General features: G+C 43.8%; 1 protein-coding gene across 2 annotated transcripts in view; it reads left to right on the top strand.

The window, feature by feature from the left end:
* Positions 1-4,446: 4,446 nt before the first annotated feature.
* Positions 4,447-26,797, top strand: part of LOC106600528 (gamma-aminobutyric acid receptor subunit alpha-2-like) — a 39,243-nt gene continuing 16,892 nt past the window's right edge. The window contains exons 1-6 of one of the 2 annotated variants that reach the window (XM_014191957.2): positions 4,447-4,908; positions 5,346-5,431; positions 6,131-6,252; positions 15,951-16,018; positions 17,894-18,114; positions 18,436-18,518. In XM_014191957.2, the coding sequence (XP_014047432.1) occupies positions 5,361-5,431; positions 6,131-6,252; positions 15,951-16,018; positions 17,894-18,114; positions 18,436-18,518 (565 nt within the window). In that variant the 5' untranslated portion in view covers positions 4,447-4,908; positions 5,346-5,360. Of the gene's footprint in view, positions 4,969-5,345; positions 5,432-6,130; positions 6,253-15,950; positions 16,019-17,893; positions 18,115-18,435; positions 18,519-26,797 lie in introns of both variants that reach the window. The other variant, XM_014191951.2, reaches the window with a different exon arrangement.

The raw sequence follows: 26,797 nt of genomic DNA, 5'->3' as shown, positions 1-26,797 counted from the left end.
GAAGGGCCGAGCTCTGGAGTGAGCCAACACGGTCTGGAATAGTCCAGACTCGGTGAGAGATCACTACCCAGAGTTCCCTCGCCGCTTTAGGGCTGTATTCAATCACCCTCCAGAGAGAAGAGCGGCGGGTGAGCGGCTATTCCACCTCAGGCAGGAGACGAGGAGCGCGCAGGACTTCGCGCTGGAGTTCCAGACCTTGGCTGCTGGGGCGGGGTGGAACGACAGGGCCCTGATGGACCATTACCGGTGTAGTCTCCGGGAGGACGTCCGCAGGGAGCTAGCGTGTCGAGACAACACTCTCTCTCTTGACGAGCTCATCGACATGTCGATTCGGCTGGACAATCTGCTGGCTGCCCGCGGGCGTTCTGAAAGGGTCCTGTCTGTTCCACCTCCATGCACTCCCGCCCCTATTCCTATGGAGTTGGGGGGGGCTGTGCCGAGGGGTACCGGAGGAGGTGGCTCCTCCTGCACCAGCTGTGGTCGGAGAGGACACACGGCCGACCAGTGCTGGAGGAGTCAGTCTGGGAGTCGAGAGGGCAGACAGAACACTTCTCGGTCACCCCAGGTGAGTCAGCATCAAACTCACCCAGAACCCCCTGTCGGTCACATGTTCGTTGAAATAGTTTTTTCTGATTTTTTCCCCTCTTCCCAGCATAGGGCGCTAGTCGATTCAGGTGCAGCTGGGAACTTTATGGATCGCGGACTCGCCATTAAGCTGGGTATTCCGCTAATGCCGATAGATCCCCCCTTCCCCGTTCTCTCCCTAGATAGCCAGCCATTAGGTTCAGGGTTGGTCAGGGAGGCCACGGTTCCACTGGACATGGTAACGCAGGGGAATCATAAGGAACGGATTAGTCTCTTCCTTATCGACTCACCTGGGTTTCCAGTGGTGCTGGGGGTTTCCTGGCTGGCTAGTCACAATCCCCGGTTTTCGTGGAGACAGGGGGTTCTGCAGGGGTGGTCAGAGGAGTGTTCAGGAAGGTGTATAGGAGTTTCCATCGGTGCCACGTCGGTGGAGAGTCCAGACCAGGTTTCCACTGTGCACATCCCCCCTGAATACGCCGATTTGGCGATCGCTTTCTGTAAGAAGAGGGCGACCAAATTACCACCTCATCGACAGGGGGATTGTGTGATAGATCTCCAGGTAAACGCTGTACTTCCCAAGAGTCACGTGTACCCTTTGTCACAGGAGGAGACGTTGGCTATGGAGACATATGTCAGGGAATCTCTGGGACAGGGGTACATTCGGCCCTCCATTTCACCCGCCTCCTCGAGTTTCTTTTTTGTGAAGAAAAAGGAGGGAGGTCTGCGTCCGTGCATTGATTACAGAGGTCTAAATTCTATTACGGTGGGGTTTAGTTACCCGCTACCTCAGATCGCTACGGCGGTGGAATATTTTCACGGCGCAAGGTTCTTCACAAAACTGGACCTCAGGAGCGCATATAACCTGGTTCGTATCAAGAAGGGAGACGAGTGGAAAACCGCATTTAGTACCACATCGGGCCATTATGAGTACCTCGTCATGCCGTATGGGTTAAAGAATGCTCCAGCCGTCTTTCAATCCTTTGTAGACGAGATTCTCAGGGACCTGCACGGGCAGGGCGTGATTGTCTATATCGATGATATTCTGGTATATTCCGCCACCCGCGCCGCGCATGTGTCTCTGGTGTGCAAGGTGCTTGCGAGACTGCTGGAGCATGACCTATACGTCAAGGCTGAGAAGTGTGTGTTCTCCAAACGAGCCGTCTCCTTCCTGGGTTATCGCATTTCCACCACGGGGGTGGTGATGGAGTGTGACCGCGTTAATGCCGTGCGTAATTGGCCGACTCCAACCACAGTGAAGGAGGTGCAGCGGTTCTTAGGGTTTGCCAATTACTACCGGAGGTTTATCCGGGGTTTTGGCCAGGTAGCGGCTCCCATTACCTCACTGCTGAAGGGGGGGCCGGTGCGTTTGCGGTGGTCGACTGAGGCGGACAGAGCCTTCAAGAGGTTGAAGGTGCTGTTCACCGATGCACCCGTGTTGGCGCACCCGGACCCCTCTCTAGCCTTCATAGTGGAGGTGGACGCATCCGAGGCTGGGGTGGGTGCCGTGCTGTCACAGCGCTCGGGTACGCCACCTAAACTCCGCCCCTGCGCTTTCTTTTCGAAGAAGCCTCGTCCGGCGGAGCGTAACTATGATGTGGGGGACCGGGAGTTGTTAGCGGTGGTAAAAGCCCTGAGGGTGTGGAGACACTGGCTTGAGGGGGCTAAGCACCCCTTTCTCATCTGGACCGACCATCGGAACCTGGAGTATATCCGGGCAGCTAGGAGACTGAATCCGCGTCAGGCAAGGTGGGCCATGTTCTTCACCCGGTTCAGGTTTACTATTTCTTACAGACCGGGCTCCCTGAACACGAAGGCCGACGCGCTGTCCCGTCTCTATGACACAGAGGACCGGCCCATCGATCCAACTCCCATCATTCCGGCGTCTAGGCTGGTGGCACCGGTGGTATGGGAGGTGGACTCGGACATCGAGCGGGCGTTAAGGGTGGAACCTGCACCTTCACAGTGTCCCACGGGTCGCTTGTACGTGCCGCTTGGTGTTCGGGATCAATTGATTCGGTGGGCCCACACTCTACCCTCTTCGGGTCATCCAGGTGTGGCGAGGACAGTGCGGGGTCTCAGGGGGAAGTACTGGTGGCCCACCTTGGCTAAGGACGTTAGGGTCTACGTCTCTTCCTGTTCGGTATGCGCCCAGAGTAGGGCTCCTAGGCACCTTCCGAGAGGGAAGTTACAGCCCCTCCCCGTTCCACAACGGCCCTGGTCGCACCTGTCAGTGGACTTCCTGACCGATCTCCCCCCGTCTCAGGGGAACACTACGGTCCTGGTTGTTGTGGATCGGTTTTCAAAGTCCTGCCGTCTCCTCTCGTTGCCCGGTCTCACTACGGCCCTATAGACTGTGGAGGCCCTATTTACCCACGTCTTCCGGCACTACGGGGTGTCGGAGGACATTGTCTCTGATCGAGGGTCCCAGTTCACGTCCAGGGTATGGAAGGCGTTTATGGAACGTCTGGGGGTCTCGGTCAGCTTGACCTCCGGTTATCACCCTGAGAGTAATGGGCAGGCGGAGAGGGTGAACCAGGAAGTGGGCAGGTTTCTGCGGTCGTATTGCCAGGACCGGCCAGGGGAGTGGGCTAGGTACATCCCATGGGCCCAGAACTCACTCCGCCACTCCTCTACTAACCTATCACCCTTCCAGTGTGTTTTAGGTTACCAACCGGTCCTGGCACCATGGCACCAGAGTCAGATCGAGGCTCCTGCGGTGGAGGAGTGGGTGCAGCGCTCCAAGGAGACCTGGAGAGCCGTCCAGGAATCCCTGAAACAAGCCAGTGGACGGCAGAAGAGGAGCGCTGACCGCCACCGCAGTGAGGACCCCGTGTTCGTACCGGGGAACAGGGTCTGGCTCTCGACCCGGAACCTGCCCCTCCGCTTGCCCTGCCGGAAGCTGGGGCCGCAGTGTGTAGGGCCCTTCAAAGTCCTGAGGAGGATAAACGAGGTGTGTTATAGGTTACAACTTCCTTCCTATTACCGTATTAACCCCTCGTTTCATGTGTCTCTCCTCAGGCCGGTGGTAGCTGGTCCCCTGCAGGAAGGTGAGGTGCCAGAGGCCCCTCCACCCCCTCTGGACATCGGGGGGTCCCCGGGGTACACCATACGGTCCATTCTGGACTCGAGACGCTGGGTGAGGGGTACGGCCGGAGGAGAGGTGCTGGGTACCGTTGGGGGACGTCTTGGACCCGCTGCGGGAGCCGCGGGCTTGTGTTTTGCCGTTGTGCTTATTAAAGCCACTACCCTGTATCGCAGCTTCCTGCATTTGATTCCTCCAGTACGACACCCAAGCCTTACAACAACCCAATATTTTTTATCAACCAGGTTGTCACAGACATAATTATAATATAATGGTAGCCTTTCGATGTTTGTATTTTTATTAATGCCAATATTATTTTCCGTTGTCACGTGTGGTTCAGTTGGTGGAGCAAGGCACTTATTATGCCAGGGCTGTGGGTTCGATTCCCATGGGGGACTAGTATGGACAAACATGAAAATGTATGCTCTTACTACTTTAAGTCGCTCTGGAAAGAGTGTCTGCTAAATGACTGAAATGTATTAAGGTTATGTCATCCAATTTGTATGCTATTGTATAACCCGGTAAGATACAGTCTAATATAGTATATGTCTTAGAATGCATATGATATTGTACAACTGCTATTCCATTCATAATGTAAGCTAATATACAGTATCATACTAAATGGATTGTCACAGAATAATACCAATTGTCCTGAGACCATGTTCATTTCTGAGTTAATTACGATAGGCGAAGTCACGTAGCCTCTTGAGCGCATCCAAAGTGCCTCAAATAACATCTTAGCATCTATCCAACTCCTTTACTTGAAACCAGTTCTAGTTTCTACATGGTGGTGTTGTGCTTTGTGTTGCAGAGAAAGAGCTTTTCCAGAACCCTCAAACATAAATTTGTCACTGGAAATCAAATCTGGGATTTATTCTAGTGGTCAAAAGGTGGAAGCTATCTCTAGGACCTAGTATATCTGCCTTGCTCGTCTTCCTCACTTTTCTCAGTGGCTCGTGCCACGCGGAATTGGGCGCGCGGGTGCATCGCTTACAGGTGAAAGGCGGGAGCCAATATCGAATATAATTGTGAACCACGGCACTTGGATACAGATGGACAGAGCTACATTCGGTCTTTTGGATTTTTCAGCGTTTGGAATATAATCAAAATCTTTACGCGCACTCCGGGTGCATTGCCAAATCTCCGTGGTGTAATTTAGATAACGCACAGAGCGCTTGGGCGCAACTTTACAGCTGAGTTCTCAGAAAGAAAATCAAAGGGGGATACCTTGCGCTAGTCAGGTAGCCTAGCTGTCAACCGCCTCATTGCTTTGCTGCGTCTTAGTGACAGTTGCCTTGAAGGTTTGATGATTTGCAAAACGTTTTCAAAAAATCTTCTTGCTCGCCATTCCAGCAAATAATAATGGAGTTTTCAATAACTTCAATACGTTTTAAAAAAAAAATGTATCATGTTTTTTTATGGAGTGATCGAATTTATTTGTGTTTGCATGTTGCCATCACATTTGATGTCTTTGCATTGACTTTATAGACTATACAGCGCATGACTATTTGATTTTGGATAGAGAAAACAGTTTATAGAATTAGTTTGCATTAATTTGTTAACAAAAGGCAATAATTCAGAATGAATGGTATTGCTTAGCATTTCAATCGAATGTCTTCATGAATGGAAATTCGGGCTCTGAATATTGCATTTAATTGGTCATCCACCCATTCTGTAGGTTTGGATTTCAGCAATGAACAAGCGATTGGATTTATCACATTATCTAGCGGTGTTCTTCTCGATGATGGTACTGTGGCAGTCAAGGTAAGTTTCGTTGTATTTTCTTTATAAAAAAATAAACAATCAGTAGAAAAAGCAGTAAGCGGTGTTTGCGTGCACTGCATCTGTCCGTTCTAAATCTTCTCAATTTTGGCCAATCTAAATGGTTCCCAGATTGGAATAAAGCAGTCACGCGAAATTACAATTTTGTTTTTGAAATTATCGTGATAACATGGTGGTACAATTTGTGTGGAGAGCGGAGACACCAATTGCGCGGTGACCTGCAAAGCAGACTCTAGGTGGAGATTGCGCAGCGCTCCAGGAAGTTAGAACATTTGTATGAATCTGAAGAAAGAAAACTCAGTAATGTGATAATCGACTGATGCACGATTTCTTGGTGCCTTCCTTCATTTATCTTCGGAAATGTTTAGGAATTTCTTTGGTGAGGTAGAACTGTCTGTTCTATAATGAACAAATGTGAGAGAGGCTGGTTGTCTTTGCAAGAAGCCAACTGAGCCACATTAATTCACTTTTGTGGTCTTTAATAGTTGGCTACAGAACAATTGTTTGCCGCATAGTGCTCTGTCCCATTTCAAGAGAGGAAGTTGGCAGAGAGAGGTTGAATTAGGTTTTTATTTTCCTTAGGAAAACACACAAAAACAATGTTTTTCCCACATATGTCAATTTTCCCCTCACATCTCTCCTAATCATTGATGTTTCTGCTACTTAATGTTACCTACATAGATCAAGAGTGGAATCGTCGGCATATGCTTCAGAAGCCTTCAAAAACAATATCACTCTGTTCACCCGGATCTTGGACAGCCTTCTGGATGGCTATGACAACCGATTACGACCTGGACTTGGCGGTGAGCAGTTAACATTGCATACTTTCCATATAAAATGAAATAAATTGAAAGTTAAATTGATTTTAAATGTTGATCAGCTGCTCAGCAGGACCTTGATTAGTATAATCAGGTGTGTTAGAGTAGAGCTGGAACAAAAGCCTGTACACCCAGTAGAACTCCAGGACATATATTTTATTCAGTTTTAAATATCTTTGAGATTAAACATGTTCTTGTGTCAATCTTTTGCATTTCCCCAGATGGAAGCTTGTTTAAATTCCCAAATAACTTGTCTGGTGTCAGAATGAGTTACTGAGCTTGCATTTGCATCCCCCTTATCACCAAGACAACAACACAGAAAGTATTATCTGCTGTAACAGAAGAGATACTGTAAGAAATATTCTAGGCTGTTTTATTTAGGGCTGACCCAGTCACTTTGAAGTTTTGTTTGCGTGTATCCATTAAAACCGTTGCCACTCAAATTTCTCTGTGTGTTTTGGTGTGTCTGGCTCACCATGATGATTGAGCTGTGTATGAGTGTAGGGTTCAGTATGATTGTGGACTCTCTAATTCATAATGTCCCAGGGTGCATGACTCACGGCAAAATAGCTCCCAATACCTCTATAGCTCCCAAGAGAGGCTCCCTTTGTCCCAGTTCTGATGAGCAGCATAGACACTGGATGTAGTGTACAAAGATTAGTCTTAGTCACAACTAGGGAATTTTGGTAGAAAAAGGTAAGATAACGAAAAACCAAGTGCCTACTGTGCCAATGTGATTATCCTGATAACTGTGTCATAAGGCTTTGCTGAACATTCACATCCAGAAGGATACAAATTGACATTTGGGACAGCCCTTTAGTCATGTGCAGTTTACAACTGGCCTTGTTGCGAGGTAATTTCCCCTACTATGGTACTATACCTCCAACTGTAAATTGCTGGCAAGGATGTACTTTGCTTCTGGCTTCTTACTGATCCAAGAGCAGCCCACATTAGGTGTGATTTATAATGCCTGGTCCGTAAAAGATGACTGATCATGGTTATTCAGTAGCCTCTCACTGATCCCAGTACAGTCACTGATCTCATTTGTGTGATTGAATATGCTTTCTTGACTTTGAGGACTTACTGAGGACTTACTGAGGTTTTAACTTTTCATGGATCCTAGATTAGCCCACAAGGTGCTATGATTTATGTTGATGTTTATCTACTGTAGTTGTAGATATTATTTCATGACAGAAGCACTCTACAGTCAGGCAGTAAAGTTAATTTGATTTCCCATGAGACCAAAGAAGACAGATGCACCAGATGTGTACTGGGAAATGGCTGTTTTATTTATGGGAAATGAGATTTTTTTCACTGAGAGATTTTAGAATTGCACAATAGCTCCCAGGTTTGGCTTAAATCAAGGCTTACAGTTGTAGACAATTCAGTGCAATTCAAAATAAGTAGACTGTTTGTTTGTTTTTCACTCCTGACCTCAAAAGAAAATGTAAGAAGCTCAGCAAACCTCATAACAGACAAAAAAGGCATGAATTCTGGCGTTGAGATGACAAAGAATGTTAAATAAGTGATAATGATTTTCAAAACAATTGCCAAAAACTGTTGTTGCACAATTTGGGAAAGTCAATGTAAACCTTGTTTGTGTCACGTCCTGGCCAGTATAAGGGTTAATTAGTATTGTAGTTTGGTCAGGACGTGGCAGAGGGTATTCGTTTTATGTGGTTCGGGGTGGTGTGTTTGTTAAAAGGGTGTTTGATTTAGTATTTCCGGGTTTTGGTTTATGTTTAGGTATTTCTATGTTTAGTCTAGTGTGTCTGGTTCTATGTTGAGATAATTGGGGTTGGACTTCCAATTGAAGGCAGCTGTTTGGTGTTGCCTTTGATTGGAAGTCCTATATTAGTTGGGTGTGTTTGTCTTGTATTTTGTGGGTGATTGTTCTGAGTTTAGCCTTGTGCCTTACCAGACTGTCTGTATTTCGTTCGGTCACTTGTTTTGTTATTTTGTACGTTCATTTTGGAAGTTAATAAATCTCAAGATGAGCATACACATACCTGCTGCGTATTGGTCTACCTTTTCCGACGATGATTTCGTTATATCGTCAGAAGACGAAGAAATCCCTGACAGTTTGAGATTACCCAGGGCTCCATTGTTTCTGCACCCGGTCATCACACAGGTGTTAGGATAATCCATGTTCATGGTGTATTTAATAAAAGTGAAAACATATTTTTCGAAATGTTTGCAAATGTGTTGAAAATGAAATGCAGAAATATCTCATTTACATAAGTATTCACACCCCGACTCAATACATGTTAGAATCACCTTTGGCAGTCATTACAGCTGTGAGTCTTTCTGGGTAAGTCTCTAAGAGCTTTGCACACCTGGATTGTACAATATTATTTTCTAATTTCTTCAAGCTCTGTCAAATTGGTTGTTGAGCATTGCTAGACAACCACTTTAAAGTCATGCCATAGATTTTCAAGCAGATTTAAGTCAAAACTGTAACTTGGCCACTCAGGAACATTCACTGTCTTCTTGGTAAGCAGCTCCAGTGTAGATCTGGCCTTGTGTTTTAGGTTATTGTCCTCCTGAAAGGTGAATTCATCTCCCAGTGTCTGGTGGAAAGCAGACTGAACCAGGTTCAGGTTACATCTAATTTTACTGTTTGCATGAGTTACTTGATGTGGAATAGAGTTCTATATAGTCATGGCTGTTCAATGTTCATGGTACTGTGTGGCTCAGTTGGTAGAGCATGGTGTTTGCAACGCAAGGGTCGTGGGTTCGATTCCCACGGGGGACCAGTATGGAGAAAAAAAAGATGAAATGTATGCATTCACTACTCTAAGTCGCTCTGCATAAGAGTGTCTACTAAATGACTAAAATGTAAGTGCAATGGCTTTATGTAGTACTGTGTGCCTCCTGTAGTCTTTTCTGGATTTGGGGACTGTGAAGAGACCTCTGGTAGCATGTCTTGTGGGCTGTGTGCTAGTAGTTTTTAAACAAACAGCTGGGTGCATTCAACATACCCTTCACAAATATAAGTAGTGATTCAGTCAACCTCTCCTCTACTTTAAGCCAAGAGAGATTGACATGCATATTATTAATGTTAGCTCTCCGTGTACATTTAAGGGCAAACCGTGCTGCCCTGTTCTGGGCCTATTGTAATTTTCCTAAGTCCCTCTTGGTGGCACATGACCACATGACTGGATAGTAGTCCAGGTGCAACAAAACGAGGACCTGTAGGACCTGCCTTGTTGATAGCGTTGTTAAGAAAGCAGAACAATGCTTTATTATGGACAGACCTCTCCCTATATTAGCTACTGTTGCATCATTGTGTTTTGACCATGATAGTTTACAATCCAAGGTTACTCCAAGCAGTTTTGTCTCCTCAACTTGCTCAATTTCCGTATTATTCATTACAAGATTTAGTTGAGGTTTAGGGTTCAGTGAATGATTTCTCCCAAATACAATGCTTTTAGTTTTTGAAAAATGTAGGACTAAATTATTTCTTCCAAACAATTTTTTAACTACATCTCTTTGTTAAGATTTGCAGTGATTTCACTTGCTGTGGTAGCTGATGTGTTGAGTCATCAGCTTACATAGACAAACAGGCTTTACTCAGAGCCAGTGGCAGGTCATTAGTAAAGATTGAAAAAATTAAGGGGCCTAGACAGCTGCCCTGGGAAATGCCTAACTCTACCTGGATTATGCTGGAGAGGCTTCCATTAAAGAACATCCCCTGTGTTCTGTTAGACAGCTAACTCTCGATCCACAATATCAAATCACATTTTATTAGTCACATGCACCGAATACAACAGGTGTAGACCTTAGAGTGAATTGCTTACTTACGAGCCCCTAACCAACAATGCAGTTTAAAAAAAATACGGATAAGAAATACAAGTAACAGGTAATTAAAGAGCAGCAGTAAAATAACAATAGTGAGACTACAGTATATAAAGGGTACTGGTACAGGATCAATGTGTGGGGGCACAGGTTAATTGAGGTAATATGTACATGTAGATAGAGTTATTAAAGTGACTATGCATAGATGATAACAAGAGAGGAGCAGCAGTGGGGGAGAGGGGGGGCAATGCAAATAATCTGGGTAGCCATTTGATTAGGTGTTCAAGAGTCTTATGGCTTGGGGGTAGAAGCTGTTTAGAAGCCTCTTGGACCTAGACTTGGCGCTCCGGTACCGCTTGCCATGCGGTAGCAGAGAGAACAGTCTATGACTAGGGTGGCTGGAGTCTTTGACAATTTTTAGGGCCTTCCTCTGACACCGCCTGGTATAGAGGTCCTGGATGGCAGGGAGCTTGGTCCCAGTGATGTACTGGGCCGTTCGCACTACCCTCTGTAGTGCCTTGCGGTTGGAGGCCGAGCAGTTGCCATACCAGGCAGTGATGCAACCAGTCAGGATGCTCTCGATGGTGCAGCTGTAGAACCTTTTGAGGATCTGAGGACCCATGCCAAATATTTTCAGTCTCCTGAGGGGAAATAGGTTTTGTCGTGCCCTCTTCACGACTGTCTTGGTGTGCTTGGACCATGTTAGTTTGTTGATGTGGACACCAAGGAACTTGAAGCTCTCAACTTGCTCCACTGTAGCCCTGTCGATGAGAATGAGGGCGTGCTCGGTCCTCTTTTTTTCTGTAGTCCACAATCATCTCCTTTGTCTTGATCACATTGAGGGAGAGGTTGTTGTCCTGGCACCACATGGCCAGGCCTCTGACCTCCTCCCTATAGGCTGTCTCGTCGTTTTCGGTGATCAGGCCTACCACTGTTGTGCCATCTGCAAACTTAATGATGGTGTTGGAGTCATGCCTGGCCGTGCAGTCAAATCAAATCAAATTTATTTATATAGCCCTTTGTACATCAGCTGAAATCTCAAAGTGCTGTACAGAAACCCAGCCTAAAACCCCAAACAGCAAGCAATGCATGTGAAAGAAGCACGGTGGCTAGGAAAAACTCCCTAGGAAAAACTCCCTAGAAAGGCCAAAAACCTAGGAAGAAACCTAGAGAGGAACCAGGCTATGAGGGGTGGCCAGTCCTCTTCTGGCTGTGCCGGGTGGATATTATAACAGAACATGGTCAAGATGTTAAAATGTTCATAAATGACCAGCATGGTCAAATAATAATAATCATAGTAGTTGTCGAGGGTGCAACAAGCACGTCCGGTGAACAGGTCAGGGTTCCGTAGCCGCAGGCAGAACAGTTGAAACTGGAGCAGCAGCATGGCCAGGTGGACTGGGGACAGCAAGGAGTCATCATGCCAGGTAGTCCTGAGGCATGGTCCTAGGGCTCAGGTCCTCCGAGAGAAAGAAAGAAAGAGAGAATTAGAGAGAGCATATTTACATTCACACAGGACACCGGATAAGACAAGAGAATGCTCCAGATGTAACAGACTGACCCTAGCCCCCCGACACATAAACTACTGCAGCATAAGTACTGGAGGCTGAGACAGGAGGGATCAGAAGACACTGTGGCCCCATCTGATGATACCCCCCGGACAGGGCCAAACAGGCAGGATATAACCCCACCCACTTTGCCAAAGCACAGCCCCCACACCACCACACCACAGTCAAGAGTGAACAGGGAGTACAGAAGGGGGCTGGGCACGCACCCCTGAGGGGTCCCTGTGTTGAGGATCAGCGTGGCAGATGTGTTGTTACCTACCCTTATCACCTGGGGGCGGCCCGTCAGGAAGTCCAGGATCCAGTTGCAGAGGGAGGTGTTTGGTCCCAGGGTCCTTAGCTTATTGATGAGTTTTGAGGGCAGTATGGTGTTGAACGCTGAGCTGTAGTCAATGAATAGCATTCTCACATAGGTGTTCCTTTTGTCCAGGTGGGAAAGGGCAGTGTGGAGTGCAATAGAGATTGCATCATCTGTGGATCTGTTGGGGCGGTATGCAAATTGGATGTGGGTCCAGGGTTTTTGGGATAATGGTGTTGATGTGAGCCATGACCAGCCTTTCAAAGCACTTCATGGCTACAGACGTGAGTGCTACCGGTCGGTAGTCATTTAGGCAGGTTACCTTAGTGTTCTTGGGCACAGGCACTATGGTGGTCTGCTTGAAACATGTTGGTATTACAGACTCAGCCAGGGAGAGGTTGAAATTATCAGTGAAGACACTTGCTAGTTGGTCAGCGTATGCTCGCAGTACACGTCCTGGTAATCCAACTGGCCGCAGATACTTAAATACTTATTTCCGTCATTAAAATGCAAATCAATTTTTAACATTTTTGACATGCGTGTTTCTGGATTTTTTGTTGTTGTTCTTCTGTCTCTCACTGTTCAAATAAACCTACCATTAAAATTATAGACTGATCATTTCTTTGTCAGTGGGCAAACGTACAAAATCAGCAGGGGATCAAATACTTTTTTCCCTCACTGTAAATACATAGTCCACCGCCCCTTGTCTTACCAGACGCCGCTGTTCTATCCTGCTGGTGCAGCGTATAACTAGCCAGCTGTATGTTGACGGTGTTGTCCTTCAGCCACGACTCCGTGAAGCATAAGATATTAGTCTTCACAGTCTTCCCTGTGGTTCAGTTGGTAGAGCATGGTGTTTGCAACGCCAGCATGGTGTGTGCAACGCCAGGGTTGTGGGTTTGATTCCCACAGGGGGCCAGTACAGGAAAAAAAATGCATGAAATGTATGCATTCACTACTGTAAGTCGCTCTGGATAAGAGTCTGGAAGGAAGTGGGAGTTTATTTGATTGCCTACGAATTCTCATAAGGCAGCCTGCCCTTTGGCCCCTTTTTCTCCACCTCCTCTTCACGGGAATCTGGGCCTGTTCCCGAGAAAGCAGTATATCGTTCGTGTCGGGCTTATCAGACTCTTTAAAGGAAAAAAAGGATTCTGCTAGTCCGTGGTCAGTAATTGCAGTACTGATGTCTAGAAGTTATTTTCGGTCATAAGAGACGGTAGCGGCAACATTATGTACAAAATAAGTTAAAAAAATTAAGTTACACAAATAAATGAACCAAAAAACACTATCGGTTGGGGCCATGTAAAACGTCTTTCTCCAGCAACATTTTTAGATGAGGGATGTAAAGCAGGGTATGTAAAGCCATGTTTTTTCAGCAGCAGATTATGATCTATAATTTCAAAAGCTGCGCTGAAGTCTTACCAAAACGCTCTCACAATCTTTTTATTATCAATTTCTCTCAGCCAATCATCAGTCATTTGTGTAAGTGCCGTACATGTTTAATGCCCTTCCCTATAAGCATGCTGAAAATCTGTTGTTGGTTTGTTTACTGTGAAATAGCATTGAATCTGGTCAAACACAACTTTTTTCAAAAGTTTACTAACAGCCTGATTGAGCCTGTAAAGGGTGCTTTGCTATTCTTTGGCAATGGAATTACTTTTGCTTTCCTCCAAGCCCGAGGGCACACACTGTCCTGTAGGCTTAGATTGAAGAGATGGCAAACAGGAGTGGCAAGATCGTCCGCTATCATTTTCAGTAGTCTTCTTTCCAAGTTGTCAGACCCAGGTGGCTTGTCATTGTTGATTGACAACAATACTTTTTTTCACCTCTTCCACGCTCACTTCACAGAATTCAAAATGTTAATCCTTGACTTCCATAATTTGGTCAGTTATGCATGGATGTGTAGGTTCAGAATTTGTTGTTGGCATGTCTTGCCTAAGTTTGCTAACCTTGCCAATGGATTTTTTTTTCCCCTTAGGTCCGTTCCGTTTATTTTTTATCCTGAAACTTCCCAGTTCTTAACAATTACGAGTGTTTTCAGAACATGATGCAGACACCACCATGCTTGAAAATATGAAGACTGGTACTCAGTGATGTGTTGTGTTGGATTTCCCCAAACATACCATTTTGTATTCAGGACAAAAGTTAATTGCTTTGCCACATTTTTTACTGTATTACTTAAGTGCCTATTGCAAACAACGCATGTTTTGGAATATTTTTATTTCTCTACAGGCTTCTTTCTTTTCACTCTGTCAATTAGGTTTGTATTGTGGAGTAACTACAATGTTGCTGATCCATCCTGTAACTTTAAAATCACCATTGGCCTGGGCGGCAGGTAGCCTAGTGGTTAGTGTTGGACTAGTAACCAAAAGGTTGCACGATTGAATCCCTGTACTGACAAGGTAAAAATCTGTCGTTCTGCCCCTGTACAAGGCAGTTAACCCACTGTTCCTAGGCCGTCATTGAAAATAAGAATTTGTTCTTAACTGACTTGCCTAGTTAAATAGTTAAATTGTGAAACCCCTGAATGGTTTCCTTCCTCTCTGGCAACTGAGTTAGGAAGGATGCCTGTATCTTTGTAGTGACTGGGTGTAATGATACATCATCTAAAAATGTAATTAATTACTTCACCATGCTCAAAGGGATATTCAATGTTTGCTTTTCTTTTACCCATCTAACAATAGGTGCCCTTCTTTACGAGGCATTGGAAAACCTCCCTGGTCTTTGTGGTTGATTCTGTGTTTGAAATTCACTGCTTGACTGAGGGACCTTACAATTATCTATATGTGTGGAGTACAGAGATGAGGTAGTCATTCAAAAATCATGTTAAACACTATTATTGCACACAGAGTGAGTTCATGCAGCTTTTTACTCCTGAACTTATTTAGCCTTGCCATAAAACAGGAGTGGAGTACTTATTGACTCAAGATATTTATGTTTTTCCTATTAAATTAATTTGTAAAAAAAATTGTAAAACTCAATTCTGCTTTGACATTATGGGGTATGGTGTGTAGGCCAGTACCAAAAATACCCTCAATTTAATCCATTTTAGTCTCAGGCTTTAACACAACAAAATGTGGACAGTTATTGGTCACTGGGGTGCTGCCTGAACACTTTTTCTTTTGGCAGTTGTTGGCTGTTCCTTCACTATATTTTTGAGAGTGTGAATTATGAGTGTGACTGTATTTGTGCGTGAGGACCTGTGTTTGTGTATGTGTGTGATGGTCTGTGTATGTGTGTGATGGCCTGTGTATGTGTGTGATGGCCTCTGTATGTGTGTGATGGCCTGTATTTGTGTGCACGCATGCATTTACTGTATATAAGAATGATCATTGATGATACGTTAGTGTTAGATTGAATTTGGATTGTACTTTTCAGTAGGTATCATATGTCCCTTACTGGGATATTGCTTTTAGATTATATGGGAGTACATTAAATCACCCTACCCACGATCAATATGTAACTCCGACCTGGTAGACATCAACACTGCTTTTACTATACTTAGGTCAGAATTAATTCCTTTGCATGGAGAGTTGGAGACCAGGAAAGGAGGCCGCTTTAGCCAATTGAGATGCCCCTAAAGTGTCTGATGGGCAGTGAGGAGAGTGAGTGTGTTTTCCCCATGAGGACAGCGCAGATGTAATATGATATAGTGTATGTTCCCATCCCACTGTTCACCAGGGAGTCTGAGGCAGGAATATGAGCGATGAGAAAAGGTAAATGTGGAATCATGGACAAAGCGTTGCCATGACAGCACAGACATCTAAGTTTAATGTGAAATCATGGCTTTCAGTGGCTGGATTGATCTCAACCACATCTCATTCCAGATGTACCTCACAGTTCTCAAAAACATGTGTTTTTAACATGGGATTTGCGAATGGATTCTTTGTTGACATGAACAGAGAGATCTAAAAATATACATATGAAACATGAATGAAGCATTAAAAACAGTTGTTGCGACTATAAGAAAACAACCATTTTAAATACATTTAAAACATTTTTTGTGTGCATATATTTTACAGATCGGGTGACCGAGGTGAAGACTGATATTTATGTCACAAGTTTCGGTCCAGTGTCAGACACAGACATGGTAAGTGTTATACTAGGTATTAGACAACTACGATAAAGCTCTTAGTGAAATATATTCAGCTTCTTTCATCTATGAAGATGCTGTAATTCATTAGTTATTTCATTATTTTTTTATATATAAGCTTATGTTTAACAATAGCTATAAATTGATATATGTTATGTATTTCACATATATTTTGAGTAGGACAGAGACTGACCCTTTAAACTGTGATTGGTCCATCAACATTTCATGTGATTTTGGGGTAGCATCACTACTGTGTCTGTCTGTTGCCGTTATAGGTGCACTTTTTTTCCCTTCTTAGACACACACATACATACTGTACATACACAGGCATATCATCTTCACAGAGTCCTCATTCTCTGTGTCCCATTTATTTTTTCTTTCTCTGTCTCACCCTCTCGCCCCTGTCCTTTCCTTTGGCCTTGTTCTCCAAGCTCCAGGCTCGTACCTGCTGGGCTTTAAAAGCTTTTCTCAGTTTCCCTCCATCGCACTCTCAGCCCTCCATTTCAGCCTGCTCTCAAATATTTAAACCATAAAGAAGAGGGGAAAATGGTTGCTACCGAACAAGTGCCTTAAAAAAGAAGAAGAAATGGCACATGTATAATTCATTTAGAGGATCCTTCCAGCTCACGGTGGATAATTTCACTCTTGGGCCATCGCTCTGCTTTGATAGTGTTTCTCTGATAGTGGCATCTCTCTCTCTCTGTCTCTCTCTCTGTCTCTCTCTCTCATATATTTGACAGCATCCCTGCTGCTCCCTATGCTTTATGTCTGTAAATATATGGCTTCTATATTTCCCTCTCTCCTTATTGTGATCTCTCCACGGAGCTCTTGTGGCATAGAATCAGTGTCATAGTGTTAGACAAAACGAATCATTACTAGGCCGAATATTGGACGATACATTTCTAAACTACTTTCATTTGACTGACCAGGGCCCAGTTTTTCCAAAGTTATCTATTTGGATTTTGCCAATCAGACATTACATGCACAGAAATAGAATGGACAACTCATTGACTTGAATGGGGACACCAGTTCTGTTCATTTTATTTCTATGCATTTAATTCTATCCAATAGCTGACATTTTCCGTAGAGATAACTTTAAAAACATTGGACCCAGGTGATAATAGTGGATTGGACTGGTACAGAGCTTTTCGCTAGGCTTTATCACAGGGCTTTCTCTGTTTGGGGTAACTCAACCCATTAACATCCATTGTGAGACATCACAGAGCTAACTTGTGCTCTTGGAGTGTGTTAACAAAGAAAGTAATTTTCTCTGGGAAAAATGGATTGCAACTTCACAGTTGTCATTGAAGTCTTTGAGCATGTGTTTTTGTTTAAGGGCTTCAAATTCAAAGGGTTTCAGAGTCCAGGAATCATTTACCCTTGTGTGTCGCCCCATGAACTGCTCAGTAAAGCCCTTGGGGGTCAGGAGCCTGGGGGCTGTGTGTATGGGAAGGGGGGCTGTACCCACCAGACCCCAGAGGGCCAGATATTGACGGGATAGGGGGTACTGATGTAAATCCACCCTGACATTAGCCAGAGGGCAGGGAGCAGGCATCCACCACTGACTCTGCACGTCCCCAGACATGACAAACCAGGTGCAACCTCAAACACTGACTCAGGAGGCACCACTTTAGAACACACTTTTTTATTTATTTTATTGATTGAGGAGCTTTAATACCCTTATGGTTTCACTATACTTATTCAAAACACATGTTATGATGCAGCAGTAGGTTTACCAGATCTAAGGTGTTTTTATAACACCCTCTGCCATTGCAGTCTCTTCATTACATATTGTGAGAATTGTGATGGAGGGGGGGACATTATCCATATCTCAACCTGTGCTAAAGTCTTTTGTACTCTGCTCTTTGTCAGGAATACACTGTGGACGTGTTCTTCCGTCAGAGCTGGATTGACGAGCGGCTGAAGTTCAATGGGCCGATGAATATCCTGCGGCTGAACAACTTGATGGCTAGTAAGATCTGGACGCCAGATAGCTTCTTCCACAATGGGAAGAAATCTGTCGCTCACAACATGACCATGCCCAACAAACTGCTCCGGATCATGGAGGATGGAACACTGCTGTACACTATGAGGTAACAAGTGCTTGTTCTTTATTACCCCTGGTTTCATTAGAGAGCTAACAGAGCTGTCCTCAGGTCTAAGGACAAGGTGATGTCAGTGCAGCAGCCAACGCCAGCATAGAGATCTACTGCTATTGTACAGGCAGTCAGCATCACCCTATGAAAACCATACAGTATTTGTACATACCATTTCTCAGCATAGCCTGAAAGTGAGGAGAGATGAGGCCATTCAAAAGAAACATGGTAACACAACAAAACAACTGCACTGCGAGAGTAGCCCTGAGGTTCTGGGGTGATGTGAACTCTTGCGTCTGTATTTTTGTATTTACTCAGGTTAACGGTCCAGGCGGAATGTCCCATGAACCTCGAAGACTTCCCTATGGATTTCCACTCCTGTCCACTGAAGTTTGGCAGCTGTAAGCTTATCTCCTCATTCTTGATTCTATTTTACTTTGTAAGGAACTGATTGAGCTAGAGGCAGAACTTTGTTTCTTGCTGGATGTTTAACTGGTTGCCTGTGAGACTGAAACATCTAGTTAGTTGGGTTCATTCTGAGTTCACAAGTAAAATTAGGCTTTTCATAAACAGCAATGCCATGCGCCTCTCTACAAAGACGTATCTGACGTAAATTCTATCAATCTTCTATCAGATTGACTGTTTTGCTGGAGGTGATGGAATTTAGCTTCCTTTCATTATGCAATGTAATTTTCTCATTTGACAGTAACATAAACTCAGCCAAAAAAACTTCTCTTTTTCAGGACCCTGTCTTTCAAAGATAATCAGTAAAGGGTTTAAACACTGTTTCCCATGCTTGTTCAATGAACCATAAACAATTAATGAACATGCAGCTGTGGAATGGTTGTTAAAACACAGATTACAGATTAACAGATTACAGACGGTAGGCAATTAAAGTCACAGTTATGAAAATTTAGGACACTAAAGAGGCCTTTCTACTGACTCTGAAAAACACCAAAAGAAAGATGCCCAGGGTCCCTGCTCATCTGCGTGAACGTGCCTTAGGCATGCTGCAAGGAGGTATGAGGACTGCAGATGTGGCCAGGGCAATAAATTGCAATGTCCGTACTGTGAGACGCCTAAGACAGCGCTATGGTGAGACAGGACGGACAGCTGATCGTCCTCGCAGTGGCAGACCACATGTAACAACACCTGCACAGGATCGGTACATCCGAACATCACAGCTGCGGTACAGGTACAGGATGGCAACAACAACTGCCGGATTTACACCTGGAACACACAATCCCTCCATCAGTGATCAGACTGTCCGCAATAGGCTGAGAGAGGCTGGACTGAGGGCTTGAAGGCAGGTCCTCACCAGACATCACCGGCAACAATGTCGTCTATGGGCACAAACCCTCCGTCGCTGGACCAGACAGGACTGGCAAAAAGTGCTCTTCACTGACGAGTCGCGGTTTTGTCTCACCAGGGGTGATGGTCGGTTTTGTGTTTATCGTTGAAGGAATGAGTGTTACCAAGGCCTGTACTCTGGGGCGGGATTGATTTGGAAGTGGAGGGTCCGTCATGGTCTGGGGTGGTGTGTCACAGCATCATCGGACTGAGCTTGTTGTCATTGCAGGCAATCTCAACGCTGTGCGTTACAGGGAAGACATCCTCCCTCATGTGGTACCCTTCCTGCAGGCTCATCCTGACATGACCCTCCAGCATGACAATGCCAATAGCCATACTGCTCGTTCTGTGCATGATTTCCTGCAAGACAGGAATGTCAGTGTTCTGCCATGGCCAGCGAAGAGCTCGGATCTCAGTCCCATTGAGCACGTCTGGGACCTGTTGGATCGGAAGGTGAGGGCTAGGGCCATTCCCCCCAGAAATGTCCGGGAACTTGCAGGTGCCTTGGTGGAAGAGTGGGGTAACATCTCACAGCAAGAACTTGCAAATCTGGTGCAGTCCATGAGGAGGAGATGCACTGCAGTACTTAGTATCTGGTGTGGCCACCAGCTGCATTTACTGTTAATTTTGATTTTGATTGTTCAGGGACACTTTATTCAATTTCTGTTAGTACAATGTCTGTGGACGTTGTTCAGTTTGTCTCAGTTGTTGAAGCTTATGTTCATACAAATATTTACACATGTTAAGTCGTTTTGGCAAGTCAGTTAGGGCATCTACTTTATGCACGACACAAGTCATTTTTCCAACAATTGTTTACAGACAGATTATTTCACTTGTAATTCACTGTACCACAATTCCAGTGGGTCAGAAGTTTAAATACACTAAGTTGACTGTGCCTTTAACCTGTCTGGGATGGGGGCAGTATTTTCACGTCCGGATAAAAAACGTACCCGATTTAAACTGGTTACTACTCTTGCCCAGAAACGAGAATATGCATATTATTAGTAGATTTGGATAGAAAACACTCTAAAGTTTCTAAAACTGTTTGAATGGTGTCTGTGAGTATAACAGAACTCATATGGCAGGCAAAAACCTGAGAAGATTCCAAGCAGGAAGTGGCCTGTCTGCGAATTTGTAGTCCTTCTGTTGCTTCTCTATCGAAACTACAGTATCTGAGCTGTTACGTGACACTTTCCAAGGCTTCCATTGGCTCTCTAAAGCATTCAGAAAGCGGATTGAGGCGTCTCCTGTCTCTGGGCAGATAACAGGAGCACAGTTTCAGTGGACTGCCTGGTGACAAAGAGATTGGAGATGCGCGTTCACGAGACCTCGCCATTTTTTATCTTCCTTTTTGAATGAATACAGCATTGTCCGGTTGGAATATTATCGCTATTTTACGAGAAAAATTGCATAAAAATGTATTATAAACAGCGTTTGACATGCTTCTAAGTACAGTAATGGAACATTTTGAATTTTTTTGTCTCGAATTGCAGTGGCGCGTTACCCTTTGGATAGTGACCTGAATGCACGAACAAAATGGAGGTATTTGAACATAACTATGGATTATTTGGAACAAAAACAACATTTCTTGTGGAAGTGGCAGTCCTGGGAGTGCATTCTGATGAAGATTAGCAAAGGTAATACAATTTTTCTACTACTAATTCTGAGTTTAGTGTGCCCCGAAGTTGGCGGGTGTCTGAATAGCTAGCCGTGATGGCTGAGCTATGTACTCAGAATATTGCAAAATGTGCTTTCGCCGAAAAGCTATTTTAAAATCTGAGATAGCGATTGCATAAAGGAGTACTGTATCTATAATTCTTAAAATAATTGTTATGTATTATGTCAACGTTAATGATGAGTAATTTAGTAAAGTTTTGGGTGGGAATGCATGTTCTGAACATCACATGCCAATGTAAAAAGCTGTTTTTTGATATAAATATGAACTTGATTGAACAAAACATGCATGTATTGTATAACATAATGTCCTAGGAGTGTCATCTGATGAAGATAATCAAAGGTTAGTGCTTCATTTAGCTGTGTTTTGGGTTTTTGTGACATATATGCTTGCTTGGAAAATGGCTGTGTGATTATTTGTGGCTATGTACTCTCCTAACATAATCCAATGTTTTGCTTTCGCTGTAAAGCCTTTTTGAAATCGGACAATGTGGTTAGATTAACGAGAGTCTTATCTTTAAAATGGTGTAAAATAGTCGTATGTTTGAAAAATGGAAATTATTGCATTTTTGAGGTTTTTGTATTTCGCGCCACGCTCTTCCATTGGATATTGGCGAGGCGTTCCGCTAGCGGAACCCCTAGATGTAAGAAGTTAAACAGCTTGGAAAATTCCAGAAAATTATGCCATGGCTTTAGAAGCTTCTGATAGGCTAATTGACATCATTTGAGTCAATTGGAGGTGTACCTGTGGATGTATTTCAAGGCCTACCTTCAAACTCAGTGCCTCTTTGCTTGACATCATGGGAAAATCAAAAGAATTCAGCCAAGACCTCAGAAAAAAAATTGTAGACCTGCACAAGTCTGGTTCATCCTTGGGAGCAATTTCCAAACACCTGAAGGTACCACGTTCATCTGTACAAACAATAGTACGCAAGTATAAACACCGTGGGACCACGCCGCCATCATACCGCTCAGGAAGGAGATGTGTTCTGTCTCCTAGAGATGAACGTACTTTGGTGCGAAAAGTGCAAATCAATCCCAGAACAACAGCAAAGGACCTTGTGAAGATGCTGGAGGAAACAGGTACAAAAGTATCTATATCCATAGTAAAATGAGTCCTGTATCGACATACAGTTGAAGTCGGAAGTTTACATACACCTTAGCCAAATGCATTTAAACTCAGTTTTTCACAATTCCTGACGTTTAATCCTAGTAAAAATTCTCTGTCTTAGGTCAGTTTGGATCACCACTTTATTTTAAGAATGTGAAATGTCAGAATAATAGTAGAAAGAATGATTTATTTCAGCATTTATTTCTTTCATGACATTCCCAGTGAGTCAGAAGTTTACATACACTCAATTAGTATTTGGTAGCATTGCCTTTAAATTGTTTAACTTGGATCAAACATTTCGGGTAGCCTTCCACAAGCTTCCCACAGTAAGTTGGGTGAATTTTGGCCCATTCCTCCTGACAGAGTTGGTGTAACTGAGTCAGGTTTGTAGGCCTTCTTGCTCACACACGCTTTTTCAGTTCTGCCCACAGATTTTCTATAGGATTGAGGTCAGGTCTTTGTGATGGCCACTCCAATACCTTGACTTTGTTGTCCTTAAGCCATTTTGCCACAACTTTGGAAGTATGCTTGGAAGACCCATTTGGAAGACACATTTGCAACCAAGCTTTAAGTTCCTGACTGATGTCTTGAGATGTTGCTTCAATATATCCACATAATTCTCCTTCCTCATGATGCCATTTATTTTGTGAAGTGCACCAGTGCCTCCTGCAGCAAAGCACCCCCACAACATGATGCTGCCAACCCATGCTTCACGTTTGGGATGGTGTTCTTCGGCTTGCAAGCCTCCCCCTTTTTCTTCCAAACATAACGATGGTCATCATGGCCAAACAGTTGTATTTTTGTTTCATCAGATCAGAGGACATTTCTCCAAAAAGTACGATCTTTGTCCCTATGTGCATTTGCAAAACGTAGTCTGGCTTTGGAGCAGTGGCTTCTTCTTGCATAGTATCTTAAAGAGTAACAGCTAGGCCAGCAGCCTATTTGTTGAAACTAAAGATAAAATAATATTTGTCACATGCGCCAAATACAACATAGACCTTACCGTGAAATGCTTACTTACAAGCCCTTAACCAACAATGCAGTTCAAGAAATAGAGAAAATATTTACTAAATAAAATAAAATAACACCAAAAAATTACATAACAATAACAAGGCTATATACCTTAGATCCTGTAGTTCACGATAATCTCCTATGGCTTGCTCACATTGTGGGAAAGGTTGTTGTCGTGGAACCACACTGCCAGGTCTCTGACTTCCTCCCTCTGTTGAATGCGATCTTAGTGCCAGTATTGGTTTGGGGTGGTAAATAGACTGCTATGAATAATATAGATGAGAACTTTCTTGGTAGATAGTGTGGCCTACAGCTTATCATGAGGTACTCTACCTTAGGCGAGCAATACCTCAAGACTTCTTTTAATATTAGACATCGCGCACCAGCAGTTATTGACAAATAGACACACACACCCCCACCCCTTGTCTTACAAGAAGTAGCTGCTCTGTCCTGCCGATGTACGGAAAACCCAGACAGCTCTATGTTATCTGTGTCGTCGTTCAGCCATGACTCGGTGAAACATAAGATATTACAGTTTCTGATGTCTCGTTGATAGGATAGTCTCCACCGTAGATCATCAATTTTGTTTTCCAGTGATTGCACATTGGCTAATAGAACTGATGGTTCTATTAACCTATACATTTGTGCGTAATGTCATGGTGTTTTATGTACTCTTCCAAATAATCTCACAGGCCTATGTTTATAATTTTGTGAATGTAAATCACGGATTGCACATCTCGGTCAGGCTCAAGGGCTGCCCCAAAACCCCTGTCATTGACCTTGCATAGGCACAGGGCATGGGGTTTGGGCAAAGCCCCATCTGAGACAGCAATTTTACAGTCCATTATCTAATAGTTCTAGCCACTATAAGGTGAACAAGTGGTAGCCTAAGTTAGCGGTATATAGCTGAGACAAATAGCCTGTAATGGAGACAATGCCCCTGTTTTGGGATTACATTTTACATTTACATATTAGTCATTTAGCAGACGCTCTTAGCCAGAGCGACTTACAATGGTGAATGCATACATTTCATACATTTCTTCTCCGTACTGGTCCCCCGTGGGAATCGAACCCACAACCCTGGCGTTGCAAACACCATGCTCTACCAACTGAGCCCCTCTGTTACCCTCTGTGTCACCATCACCAATAGATGGATAGTGAAAGGAGATTTTACTCTAGACTACCAACCAAGTCATGTCAGATGAGTGATTATTTCTTTATATATAGCCTATGCTCATTGATCATCATTGATCTAATAGGCCTATATTTATATCAATGATTATTTCAAGAAAGGGAGAATCCATCCATTAATATATTCAAACAAAGCCTAAGAATAGCTGCTTGCACATGCAGGAGTGGTCCTTGAGATGCCTCTTCTCCCACAGACAGGTGCTATAGGTTTATAATGGGCTGCAAAATAGCGGTGTTGTAGCAGCTTGACATGAGACACATACACACGCATAGCCCCCGGTCTCCAGGATCCCAAGATAATTTGTTTAATTGGGTGTGCTCACATAGCCTAGCCTATAGTCGTTAGAAGGAAATACTACTGTTAGTAAAACACCATGGATAAGGTCATTAATGGTTGCCATTATGCACAGATGTTTTATTCCCCTCTATTCTGAACTTTTCTTTTCTCATATAGGCCTAGCTGTAAAACTCTCTAATCTACTGTCTGTAGTCTATGCAAGGTGTTCGCCTAAGCTACACAGAAGAACATTGTAGCAAATTCAGAGGGCAGACTGACAGGGACTAATACTCCTTTTACATCATGGCGCAATGCATATGTCATCTTAGTGATTGTAACGCAAGATAGAGGTGACGCTGTCTCTTGTCAGAGATTGCATTTATTGTGGGAGAAATATGACCTTTTTATCCAAGACAGGATAAATATATTGTTTCAGGTGATAATAAAACATGTTTTGTTTAGTTACTTTATCCTCAACTTGTTTCTCTAACTTTATAGCATGTCAAGCTAGCTAAAAGCCAACGCTAAGTTGAATGTACCATTGTAGCTAGCGACCTCACCTAGTAATGACTTTTGGTTTTTATAATAAATGTTATCACAATAAACTTCAACTGAAGGCAAGTCATATAATATAATGGGTATTATTTAACATGACTATTAAAATATTACTCACTTTTATGGAATGGGTAAAGTTGCTAGCGATCCCATAAAGCCATCAATATTTTAATCTTCTTCTATGGTTAAGTAACTTCCTGTTCTTTGACAGACTGAAAACGACTCAAAGTTAGAACAATTTCAAAGTATGCTCTGGCCGTCTCGCAACGGAGCCTTCAATCACAAGGGCGCATTGTGTTTCCACTCCGTTGTGGGTGCGATGTAACAGAGTTCGTTGGGGTAATGTGAACAAGGCTTAATTCCTTGATCACACTGACAGTGTCACTGCATTTTAGTACACCAGAAGTACATACATTTCCAATGGAATGCTGTGTTTGCCTTACAGAAATGCATTGCAGAGGCAGTTGCAGGGTATTTTGTCTGGTGCATAGTTGGATTTATCGAACGTATGCGTTAAACTGTATGCATAGATGGCTTGACAGAAATGACAGCAGAATGTTGAACTTTTGTTGCACACACATCCTATTGATGCTGTGTACCATTTTAAGCAATGACGCTGTCGGTGTGATCAAGACATAATGCCTCGAACACACCTACAGCACCATTGTGCAAAATGGTACGCAGATCATCTAGATATGTGTGCAACATACAGTACCAGTCAAAAGTTTGGACACACCTACTCATTCAAGGGCTTTTCTTTTTACTATTTTCTACATTGTAGAATAATAGTGAAGTCTTCAGAACTATGAAATAACACATATGGAATCATGTAGTAGCCAGAAAAGTGTTAAACGAATCAAAATATATTTTAGAGTTTAGATTCTTCAAAGTAGCCAACCTTTGCCTTGATAACAGCTTTAAACACTCTTGGCATTCTCTCAACCAGCTTCACCTGGAATGCTTTTCCAACAGTCTTGAAGGAGATCCCACATATGCTGAGCACTCGTTGACTGCTTTTCAACATATGCACCTCTGCAAGGCAGTGCTGCAACGCAAGCACAGCGTTCCATTGGAAATTAATGTACTTCTGGTGTACCAAAATGCAATGACGCTGTAGGTGTGATCGAGGAACCCCAGGTCTCTTCCCAGTCAGTGACAGAGCCAAGAATGTTTTTTGTTTGCGCTCATAATGCACCATGGCCTTTAGAAGAGCATATGCCTATAGTATGAAGATTTCAGGGGGAAACTTGATGTGTGTGCGCACGTGCAGTGACACCTGTTTGAATGAGTTATTAGATCATTAGACTGATAAGCATGCGTGCGCAGTGACACCTGTTCCAACAAGTGTATTAGATCGATGGCCATTTGTTTTTTGCCCCTACTTTTTAACACACACACACACTTGGATGAAATACCTCATCCAAGTCTGTGGTTCCTCCTTCTGAAAAGACCCAATCTGTGGATCAACCTCTTCCAGGTCCTAATAATTATAGGGGGGTACTACATTTGGC

Source organism: Salmo salar, chromosome ssa01 (genome assembly GCF_905237065.1).
Source record: "Salmo salar chromosome ssa01, Ssal_v3.1, whole genome shotgun sequence".
NCBI classification, from domain to species: domain Eukaryota; kingdom Metazoa; phylum Chordata; class Actinopteri; order Salmoniformes; family Salmonidae; genus Salmo; species Salmo salar.
Note: the sequence above shows the minus strand (reverse complement) of the source record. Positions and strands in the feature narration are given on the sequence as shown.